Source organism: Manacus vitellinus, unplaced genomic scaffold, assembly GCF_001715985.3.
Source record: "Manacus vitellinus isolate BGI_N305 unplaced genomic scaffold, ASM171598v3 scaffold_27_pilon, whole genome shotgun sequence".
Lineage (NCBI taxonomy): Eukaryota > Metazoa > Chordata > Aves > Passeriformes > Pipridae > Manacus > Manacus vitellinus.
Window position 1 is genome coordinate 1,426,311 of NW_021940039.1, and position 11,931 is coordinate 1,438,241.

The window sequence follows — 11,931 nt, forward strand, 5'->3', positions numbered from 1 at the left end:
CATCTCGCAGCAGTTGAGCCCCAATTGTCTCTTAAGAAGTCAAAAGGTCTAATCAGCCTAATGAACAAACTCAGTCATTAGTACTTTGGGAAGGAGGTGTGTTAGCAGTCCGATGGTGCCCCAGCTGCAGTGGGGGTGTTGTGGGAGCAGAGCATGGAAATTCAGTGGCCCACGGAAAGGTGACAGACACTCTCCTAAAGGAGTGATTTCTTCCCTCCTTGAATGAGCCCTATCCTGTGCTTAGAAACTTGCAACTGATCCTTTCCCTCAGTCATTTTAATGGCCTTGTCCTGACTTTACAAAGCCAGTGATAAATGAGATTGGTAATTTAAAGCTTTCCAAAATTGAATGATACCACCCTTTTAAAGGGGGTGTTTTAAGATTTCTTCCTATCTAATCTTAATTTTGAATATTCAACAGATGAAGAGTCCAAATGTATTTTAGTATGAGTATGAAAAAGCCTCCATATTAATTATACATCAGTATAATTTAGTCATTCTTTGTTACTTTCTTATTTTTAATTCAATAAATATAATTGCTTGCTCTGTTATGTATTTGTAGATGTGTGGAGGAAATTTGTGCCCTTATGGCAGATGCACAGCAGATTTCAGCATTACCATAACTCATTAAAATCGTATAAAAGTAGAACTGCAAAACAATTTCTGTCTTCTGCCAACAAGATTGTGAAAAAGGGAAATTCCACTCATTCAGTATGAGTGGAATCTTTCAGGACTGGAGAGAACAGAGTGGACATTCCTGACCTGCTCTTGCTGAGTCTGCTGAGGCAGATCAGCAGAACAGACAAAATTCAGGTGACTGTGTGTCATATTTTGGGGACAGTAAGTAAAATCACCATTTTGGATGATGAAAGTTCTTCACCAGCTTTAGCAATAGTGTATAAAGCCATCGTGGTTTATTTGGATAATACACCATTCACCCATTTCCAGTGTTTCAGTCCCGTGGCTGGAACCTGGCAATAAAGTCCAGTTCCCTCGGTGTTTGGTGGGGCCTGCTTGGGTTCCCTGTGTGTTCTGGAGGGAAGGGGTGAGGTGGGGGCAGTGGGTGGCCACGGCTCAGTCAGAGCTGTTGCAGTGTGGTGCTGTGCCCTCTGCAGGGGGAGCCCATCACCTTCTGTGAGGAGGCCTTCGTGTCCCACCGCTCCGCCGTCATGAGGCAGTTCCTGCAGAACGCCATCCAGCTCCAGCTCTTCAAGCAGGTACTGCTCCTCTGCCTGGTGCAGATTCTCTGACAGTCCAAGGTGGGGGGAGGGCTGTTTCTATATTCCTTGATCTGTCAGCCACGGAAGGAAGAAAAATGGCGTAGTGCAGCACCACAGTTCTTTCCTGCTGGCTTCTCTCAAACCCAGTGCTGAGGCTTTATGTGTTGGAAGAGGTGTATGGGTTTTGCCACTGAAGGGGTCTGAGCACACCTAGACCCAACCTGTCTGCTGTAAACGTGGTACAGAAAGCACATTACTGTAAAACATGGCATTAGTGCTTGGGGGCAGCTGAAAACATGGCTGTGTAGCCACACATTGCTGGTTTGTAGGGACACAGCACACCTTGGGCAGTGGGAAACATCTGGCCAGCTTTGGTGGTGTTCTCACTCTATCTCGAGTCCCTGCCCTATATAAACACAGAGCTTATTGCAGCTGATGCAGGATGGAGTCTTTCTGGAAAGCTGAGGAATGGGGTGGATGATGTGTTTGTGCTCTCCTTTGGGGTGGGTGATGTTTGTGCTCTCCTTTGGGGTGGGTGATGTTTGTGCTCTCCTTTGGGGTGGGTGATGTTTGGGCTCTCCTTTCACCTGCTGCAGTTCATCGATGGGCGCCTGGACCTGCTGAACTCCGGGGAGGGCTTCAGTGATGTGTTCGAGGAGGAGATCAACGCGGGGGAATACGCAGGTAGGAAATGGGCTGTTAAGGGAATTTTGGACACTGCTGTTGACCCACCCTCTGTGGGCCATCAGGAGGTAATTGGTCATTGCTGTTGGTAAATAACTGAGGCTCAGTGATCCTGGTAGCCTGAAGTGTCTTAAATTGTTGTTCTTTCCTCTGTCAAGAACTTAGAATAATGTATTATAGTTTGAATAAAGCTTGTTCAGTCTTAGAAAACCTCAGCTTTACCACTTGAATAAAGTACAACTAAAAGAGTCCTTGCAGTGGAGAAAAACCCTTGGCTTTACTCAGAACCACCTCATATTTCTTAGTGATCTTTAAAAAATCCCAGTGCTCTCAAATGTCTGAGACAACACAGAAAATAGAAAAGTGTAAATCTCTCCCTGAAAGAGAAGTCTGGGTGTCCTGTTCTGTCCCTGCTCCCAGAACCACTGAGTGCCAGCACTTCATGTTCTGAGCTTGTTTCCTGTTGCAGAGAGTTAATTTGTTTGTTTGTGTCTGTGATTCTCTCCAGGTAGCGACAAACTGTACCACCAGTGGCTCTCCACAGTGAGGGTAAGGACACCATCCTTCCAGCAGACACCTCAGTTGGCCCATGGTGCAGCTCTGAGGGAAACATTGTCACACCGAGAAATTCTGGATAAAGCTCAATGGTGTGAAGTGTTGAATGGGGGCACCACTGTTTGGGGTGGGGTTTGCATCTCTGGTTATTGCCAAATTATAAATGTGCCAAATGTATAAATTAAAAGTGTAAATACTTTTAGAGAATAATAAGTTGTTGTAGAGGATATTAAAAGGTGCTTTCAATGCCTAAAATGTGGTGTATTGAAAAGTAAAATATTTCAGGTTTGTGGGTATGAGTCAATAGAAAAGATTGTTTGGATTTTTTCTGACAGAACTGAGTGTTGCAGCACTCCATCTACTCCTGTCCTGCTTGTGAATGGAATTATATTCTTTACACAAAGTGCTGGGCTCAGTATAATCTTGATGAGTTTGAATTACACATATTTTGTAGCAGTAATTTTTAAAAATTCCATTGTATGGTTAGGTAGGTAAATAAATATACACACATATATATATAAAAATACATAGGATGACAGGTAATTTTAACATTATAAGAAAGGGTAATGCCTGAGAGTGAATATAAAAATTAGTGTGATTAAATTCAACAGTTTATAATTTTTGTTGAAGATTAATTGTCATGAAGTAACAAAGGTAGTAAATCTTAAAGCTGCTTGCATCTGATTGCACATAATCAAACCTGATCTCTGGAAATATAAGTTTACACTGAAAGTAGAAAATCTAAAATTAGCCAAGGTTTTCTTGCTGTCCAGCAGTAGTCGGTGTGTGGAAGGGGTACAAAACCCTGACCAGACGAACAGATGATTCTGGCTGATGCAGTACTGCCTCATTACTTTGATTATATTCACTGCATGCAATTCAGCTTTTCTAGAATTAGTGTTTATGACTGTACTTAGGTTTCATTTTCCCTCAATTTATCCCTTTACCAACTACTTGGATCTTAAAAAGGCAGTGTGTGTGTGATAAACAGGACTGTGGGATGAGGGAAGGGAAAATGGGAACACAGAAAAGATCTTAGCTCTTCAGCTTGCTTGTACAGGCTTTCCTGAAAGGGAATTTCCTGCCCCAGACATTTGTTAGGATACTTTTGCCTTGAACTTGTTTAGGATTTTAGTGGAGTGAGCAGGACCCCCTGAGGGTTTGTGAGACAGGCTGTGAGAGGAGGGCTCTTGGGAGGCACTGACACCTTTTCCTCAGGGAACTGCTGGATTGAACAGAGTTGGGAAGAACCAGAGAAACACTCAGGTGTTTTTACTCGTGTCTTTTGCTTTAGTTTTGCCACTGGAATGCTCAGCTCTGCTAACAAGCACAGTTAATGCTTGCTTACTTTACAAATGGTGGATTTTGGGTCGCTGTTTGCTTTAAAGAGCTTTGATAACATTTCTTCTCTTGTTACTGTGATTATAGAAAGGAAGTGGAGCCATTTTAAACACAGTAAAGACCAAGGCTAACCCTGCCATGAAGACTGTCTATAAGTTTGTAAGTATTGAGTACTGGCTTACTACTGAGATAAGAGTCTAATTACGATTCTGGTTTAACCTTCCCAATGAGACTCAACACTTACATGCATTTTTATTGGACTCACAAAATTACTTAAAATACACATTCATCTAAATTTCAGATTGAAATGGAAAAGTCATTTTGAAATGCAAAGGAGAATGGAAACTTGTGATTTCTTTTGAAAGTATAGATGATAAATTCTATTTATTACTCAGAACTCTTTCTGGGAAATGGTGCCTGTGTGCTCTGCTAAGCAGCTCTACCATCTCATCATTGCTCTGTTGGAAATCATTGTTACCTCAGGTTTCCCTGCTTGCACTTCATCGAAAGAAGGGAATCCTCTCATTTTCCAAATTGTTTCCATCTTTTCTAAATGTCAATTAATTTTCCCCAGAGATTTCTTATACCTGCTCATTTAGACTCCAGCTTACTGAGTTATTCTTTCAATGGCAATGTTTTCAGTCCTGTTAACAAACAGCTGGTGTGTTGCTGTGCTGTCGTGTGTGGCTGCCAGCTCCACTCTGCAAGATCAAACAATGGAGAAACAACTGAGCATTTCTTATGGGCTCAATTTTAGGAAATAATGCTACATAAATCATCGAGATAACTAGCCAGACTTTGGTTTTCTCCTGCCTTCCTGCAGCCTGAGAAAGATGAGTAGGATGAGAATGGCTCTACTAACTGGCATCCAGAGCACTGCAAGGGGAGGGTTTGCAGGCTCACTGCTGATGTTGGAGAATATGAGTTTATAGCAAAGAAAAATACTTAGAGGGGAACACTGAGGCTGTGGAATGCAAAAAGATGAAAGATGTGTATGGCATCAAAACAGGGAAACAAAATTTTTTCAGCAGGAGTGGGTTTTATTTGTTTGGGGTCTTTTTAGCTTTCTGTTTGTTTTAATGTGTTTTCAGTATCCTGTTATATTTTTTTGTTGCCATCTTTAGTAACCGAAATCAAACTTAGTCACCACTGGAAATAGAAGGGGATTTTAACTTAAATTAATTTTTCATGCAGGCAAAAGATCATGCGAAAATGGGAATAAAAGAAGTGAAAAACCGCTTGAAGCAAAAGGTACTTGAAGTTCTTATTCCAAATGTATAAGCAGCACTCTGAAATCCTTAGCCACTGAAAGCACGATGTGATCAATAGGAAGCTGTTTGATACAGTGTTGTTAGCACACTTCAAAATGCATTACCAGCTGTCTCGGATTTTTCCCAGTTATAAATATTCACAGACAAAAAAAAAATTGTCTTCAAATACATTAAGGCTCTGACTTCAACCTGCAAAAGCCAGAAAATGCAATGCTGTGTTTGGAGAGGGCCCACTCCTGCCCTTGTGCTGGGGCACTGTGTGAGGGAGTGATCAGTCAGCAAACACGGTGTCCTGTCTGTCTGCCACTGGGAAGGGGGGTCCTGTGTGTCAGGAGAGTCTCCTGCAGAGTTCAGACAGAAGGAGCTGATAGAGTTGGGGTTCATTTCCAATTGGAATTACCCCAGGAAAAAGTACTGACACTGTTGTTTTCCAAATCCCTGTTTGTTTGTTTGTTTGTTTGTAAAGAGCACAATTCCAAAAATGCTCAGTTGTGTTTGAAGGATGTGTTATCCAATCCTAATTGCTCCTTTTAAGCCAGAAGTTGCCACTCACCTTATGAATGGGTGGGTAATTCTGTTTATTCTGTGGATCAGAGTCCTCTGGGGAGACAGGACAGCTGACTTGCTGAGAGCATTCGGACAGTTTTCTTCCATTTGCTGCATGATAGTTTGGGTGGGTTTAGTCTGTGCTATCTCTGTGAATTCCCCTCTCCCTTTCTAGCCCCCCCTGTTGGGGCAGGGCTGCAGGTGCCCTGCTGGCACAGCCACCAATGCCCCTGAGCCACCCTGCTCCTGCCCGGGGATTGCTGTGCAGGCTGGAGCAGGAGTTACCTCTGGGCTCACTGCAGCTGCTGCTCCTCTCAGTATTCCAGCACATTGCTGGAGAGTCTGGAGCAAGAGAAAGTTGCTTCAGATGCTTTTAATGCCATTTGATTTTATTGCACTACATTATGTGCAACCACTTTAGGTATAATTTGAGAATAATAGAAACATGAAGCAGTTTTCTTGTATATGCTTTTTTTTTTTTTTATGTCATTCCATATGTTTCGTTTCTGGACATAACCTTCATGAATAATAAAATGTTTGGCCTTCTCCTGTGCATTTCTGAAGCAGTTGGAGCTGTGTAACACGACCAGATTTTTTCCTGTATTTTAAATGCTAATAGAACTGTGTGCTGTTGTGTGACATTTGTGTGCGAGGCTGAGCAAAGCCTCATTCGGTCATTGCTTTGTTTTATTAAGGTTGTTGTCCTCCTGGTCTGTCAAACCACTGGCTTCCTTTTAAAAAACACACAGAACATTTACAACTAAATGGCCCAGTTTTGTTTCACCTTCCTTATTATGGAGTGAGGTGGTGAAACATGATTGTTCAACACAGGCTTTCACAAGAGCTTAAAAGATTGCTGTGAGTAGTTGGCACACACTGCTCTACCTCCCCTTCCTTCATTATTCTGTCCTTTTCTATCCCATCCTCTTCTCCATGTGAATGCACCAGCAAGGTAACTCTGAAATTAGGGATTGCTCTCTTGAAAGTGATAAAAATAGCAAAAATTGTTTTGGTCACCCTCATTTTTAATCTAAATGTCCGTGCTGCTCCATTATGGGTCTATTATGCACAAGTCTGTTAAAGCATCCTCCCCAATTTTCATCTGAGAACATGGTATTCCTCATGTGTTTACTTACTGGCATGTGCAAGTGTTAACTGTTTGACATTCTGGCATCATTAAGTACTTCATTTTTGCCAAATTTGGGATGCTAGTCTTTCATCTTCTAAGGGTAACCTAAGGTTATTTTTAAACTGAACTTACTATCCACTGCATTTTAACATACTATTTTCCATTATTAATACAGAAAGTATGCAGGCCCCTGGTAAGGAAAAGTCAAATATAAACATCCCTTTTCCAGTTTTCACTGCCAAATCTGAGCAGCTTCTGTACAAGATAGAATTTAAAAATGCAATAAAGCTGGAGGTCTGCTTCCTCCAACTCTGCATAGCAATGGTGACCTCTTAAATATAATCAAGAGCCCATTTTGCCCTTGGTCTGCTCCAGTGTTGGGTTTGAATTGCAAATGAGAAATGCAGGATTGACCTGTTGAGAGGTCACTGTGGTGTGTGTAAGGTCCTTCTTTAATATGATAGTGGAGATTGAATGGGGCTCCATTTCCATCCCTTGTTCATTTGTGGTGCAGTATTTCAAAGCAACAGAAATCGGTTTCAGAGGATTCTTATGAGTGAGAGCAAATAATTGTTAATAGATACAGCCTGGTAGCTTTATTTTATATCTGATACAGTTCTTTTTTCTTTTTTTTTTCCTTTTTTTTTTCTTTTTCTTCCCCCCCCCTTTTTTTTTTTTTGGCAAAGGCTGCCTTTTTCCATCTCACAAATGGACCGTGGTGGTCGAGTCCCTCCGTTAGTGGCTCATTTGAAGCTTAACTACATAGAATTAGGAAGAAGGAGGAATATGAATGGTACCATCCTCAACTTTCAGCCAGGAGAATGGAACTTACTGAGGGCTCTGGCTAAGACAATTTCTATAAATGGTTGGGCACTTGGCATTACTGTATTCGACATTATTTTAGTCTTAGAGCCCTGTGTGGCTCTGGCTAAGGGCTGGTATTGTAGAACCAGCTCATGTAGAGCTTTACAGAACAACCTGCACCAGGACAGTGCCTCCACGTTCAGAATGGGGTTTGCTCCTCTAGAGCCAGCATTTGGAGTGTTTGTAAAAGTCCTCTGGAAAAATTGCTGATGCATATTTAAACAGAATATCCCTTTCTCTGAAATTTCTCCTTTAAAATAAATAGGTAGGAAAGATCTCACCTGAATAGACAGTTGTTGGGGGAAGCACTTCTCGTGGAGGTGTCCAGGAGATCATTTTGGAGTGTGATAGATCACTGTCATTCTTTTTTTCTGCTAATCTGTCAAGTATCTTCTTTCCTCAGACAAAAGATGGTTTTGGTTTTAATAATATCCTTAAATTACACTTCTTTCTGTTAAAAGTCACTGAAACATTGCTAGATTTTTTTGTACTTCTGGAGAATTTGTTCCAGTAAGGAGTAACTTTCACCTTCCATTTTTTCCCAGTTTTTGGGAGGGAGAGATCTCATGGTTTTTGTTGTTATCCTGAATAACATATATGATTTAAGCTACTTCAGGAATGTCTTGCTGGCTTATACCAATCAGGTGCCAATCCCAGGTCTGCCAGTGGGCTGAAGGACTGTTGTTTCCTTTCCAACTCTAGAAGTTCCAGATGCTTTGACATTTCATAATTTTTATGCTATTGGAAGCCCTTATTTTGTGCATTTAATATCATGTTTCACTGTTTGTGTAACTCAAATATAACCCAGCTGTCCCTCCCTTGGTTGGAGCCCCCGCTCTGGCCCCTCTGCAGGGCTGGGCCCAGCCCCTCCCAGAGCAGGTCGGGTGCCTGGGCTTGGGCAGCTCTGGGGCTTGAGGCACGTTTCATATGGCTCCACTTGCACAGAAATGTGGGAATAAAGGCTGTGTGTGATGTCATTGCAGTCTGTGGTGCTGCCATGGGTTCTGTGAGTCCAGAACTGAGCAGACCCCTTGGTGGCTTGTTGGGAGCTGCAGGATGAGTTTGACAGACACATTTCTTGTCATTGCATTGTTTTGGGGCTCTTTGTTACTAATTCTGTGGACTTTGCTGTACTTTTTAAAGACAAGGTGCCATTGTGGAGCCAGAGGGCGGGGGGGAGGAAAAAGTTTTTCTCTCCAGTTTGACCTTAGCAAGTTGTTAATTCCCCACGATCCTTATGCTCATATTGGGGAACCACTGCTCTACCAGCTGGATCTAAAGAGGGGTCTCAGCTTCTCTGTGGAGCAGACAAAGCCCCTTAGAAAGTCCATCGAGCTTTTTGTTTCATTTGACCTAAACACATTAGGTCAGTGTGTGTCCAAAGGCACCGTTTCTAATTGGCCATCAGCCCACACGGCTCATTATTGTCCCTGCGCGCCGGGGCCGCGGCCGGGCCGGAGGTCAGCAATCAAAGCTGCCGGTGTCAGCAGCCACCCTTAGGTCGGCCCTGCCGAGCCCCAGCCTTGCAGCCTCCTCTCGATATTTACCCGCCATTATTTCCCTGGCATTGTTGCAGAGATGTGAAGCTTTGGGCCCCACTGCGCTGCAGACTCTTTCTCAACTCACTTTCAAACTCTTTGCTCCTTGTCTGATTCCTGGTGTCTGCGGGCCTTTGTCTTGTTCAAAACCCGTGTTACGTACCCCGTGCCTGCACTTGCCAGGTCCTCTAACCTAGGCTGGTGGGTCACCTCACTTCTGGAGAAGAGGACTGATGTCAAAGCAAACACAAAAGCCTTCTGTGAGGCAGCAGTTGGTGGTGTACACTCTCCTGGAGGCACATTCAGTCCACACAGGCTCAAAGATGAAATGAAAGCTAACTAAGCTCCGAGTTCCATCTCTCCTTGCCACTTCCACCAGTAATTGTTCTGCTATGGCTAATTCTGTGCAGTACGTAAATGGAATTACCGTGTTCATTTAGCTTTACAAAAAGCAGAATACCCTGTTCCTGGGCTTCTGTTGAATTTGTTGCTAAAATAGCAAATCTGAGCTATGGTTTTTTCCTCCACGTGCATTTCCTGGCTTTTGCGTGTTCAGATCAGACGTTCTGTTGACTGTCCCTGTTTGCACCACTGGCACTGGGAGGAGAGAGGGGTTGTGTACAAGCTCTGATGGCCGAACTGCAATGACATGTTTTATTCTAATGATGTTTTCTTTTCTGTACTTTGGTGTTTTTTCTCCCCTGACATCCAAATTGTTAGTCAGCATTCTCCTCTAGTGTGTCCTTTGTGCACCTTGCCCTCACTCAAGAGTGTTCCTGGCCATGCTATTCACCTTTTCCTACCACGCAGGACATTGCTGAGAACGGGTGCTCGGCCGCGCCAGAGGAGTCCCTGCCCAGGACAGCACCCTCACCACTGGGGGAGAAGAAGGACCCTAAATTAAGAGAGGACAGAAGACCAATCACAGTACATTTTGGGCAGGTAGGTCTCAGTGTCAGGTCTCTTTAAATTGTGTGACTCAGCAAAACCAGTTCAGAGAAAAATCACAGTAACGAAGATGCCAATCGTTTCATTATTTCCACTCACTGAATTATGTTATAATAGCTTTAGTTCTGCTGCATCTGTTTAAATGAGAGCCCAAAACCTGATTTTTCTGGGGTTTCTTGATCCCTTTTGTTCATACGATGATTTTGAAGAAAATAAATTCAAAGCGAATGGGGGGTGAAGCATAATTTTTAAAGCAATTTTATAAACTATTTTGTGGTTCTTTCAGCTTGCAAAGAGCTACAGCCCTCAGGACTGAGGGTGTAGAATTTAAAATGTCCTCTGTTATCTTGCCAGATCATTAGTATCAAAATGGAACATCCAACTATTAAAGCATTTGAACAGTCTCTGAAAATTAAATGCGATGAACTAAGATGGAAAAATCAATTAATAGCTTGTTAGTGTGCTCTGTATTTGGTATTGACAGCTGAGCTGTTCACATTAGTTACTCGTGTAATGTTTCTTTTGATATGTCTGCAAAACAGTGAGTTTGTGTGGGGTTTTTAAGAACTAGTTATTTAGAAAATGTTGTAGTTTCTGTGATTTTCATGGAAAAACATACAGTATTTATTATCAGTTTGCCAGTGTTCCCCTATTAAGTGTAGCCTGACTCAAAAAATAACATGATTTGTGTTTAGAGTTCTCTTTTCTTTTCCTGTATCTATTCTTTGCACTGTTCTGATCAGAAAACAGGGAGGAATAGCTGATTTCTTCTAAGGAAGCAAAGTGTAATTTGCAAGCAATTGTAAAACAACATTATAAATTGGGATTTTTAGAGAAATACCTATGAATAGAAACCAGTGGCTGCACTGACTGTTCAGGCATTAGGGCTCCATGAGATGATCAGTGCTCAGAGCAGTGTTGTCTGTATCATTTTAGAAATAGATTTATTTCTTTCGGAACTTTCACCACTGTGCTAAATGTAAGTTCTTGAAGACTTTTTGTAAGGCAGATTCTCTTCCAATTAAGTATTTGCAGTAGTGATTTATTTTTCCCTTACTTTCTGTGCCAATACAGTTGAGAGGAATTGGGGCTACTGGAGGAATGCAGCCATCTAGCTCCAGCAGGGACATGTTACATTTCATTTGAAGCAGTCAGAAATCAGATAATATTACAATTTATTTTCAGTTTTTCCTTAAGATTTTTGTGAGGGATGGCTGGTTCAAACATTTTGGTAGATTAATGAAATATATATTTGAGTGGTAAGTGCAAATTTAAATTCATGAGGTTTCCTAACAGTCACTTTCAAATTTTTTAATGATCCCTTTCTGTGTGTCAAAAGAAACACACATCAGCTCTGCCGGCCCCTGGCTGTGGTGAGAGGCTCGCTGGCCAAATGCTTATTGCTGTCATTGCATTACAAGTGTTGGGCTCCCAAAACTGATGTGACTTAGCAGTTGTAGGGCTCTCCCCTCCCAGCCTTTGTCCTGGCTCGGCTCTGCTCTTCCTGGCAGCCCGGTGCCAAACGAAAATGCAACCCCACTTCCACTGGAAAGGAAAAGATGTTCGGGTTTATGAAATATAGATTAAGGCTTTGGGGAGGACAAAAAAGCAGCAGCATTTCCTGGTTAAATGGGAGATGGCTTCTACCTCGTGATTAAAGGCAGCGATTTTAGTGTCACTTGTAACGCTGCCTGGAATGCAGAAGGTGGGAACAATTAAAGAGCCGCCAGCGTCGGCGCTGGGGCTGTTTGTGCGCTCGCAGCCCGGCGAGGCGCAGGATGAAAGCTGCCTGGCCATTGTCCCCGGCATGAAAGCTGCCGGGCCATTGTCCCCGCT

General features: G+C 42.6%; 1 protein-coding gene across 3 annotated transcripts in view; it reads left to right on the forward strand.

Moving 5' to 3' along the window:
* DENND1A (DENN domain containing 1A) overlaps positions 1–11,931 on the forward strand; it is a 150,732-nt gene that overhangs the window by 116,760 nt on the left and 22,041 nt on the right. For all 3 annotated transcript variants that reach the window (XM_025895264.2, XM_025895265.2, XM_018074333.3), the window contains exons 14-19: positions 1,115–1,216; positions 1,816–1,903; positions 2,412–2,452; positions 3,887–3,958; positions 4,994–5,050; positions 9,958–10,089. In XM_025895264.2, coding sequence (XP_025751049.1) covers positions 1,115–1,216; positions 1,816–1,903; positions 2,412–2,452; positions 3,887–3,958; positions 4,994–5,050; positions 9,958–10,089 — 492 coding nt within the window. The remainder of the gene's footprint in view (positions 1–1,114; positions 1,217–1,815; positions 1,904–2,411; positions 2,453–3,886; positions 3,959–4,993; positions 5,051–9,957; positions 10,090–11,931) is intronic.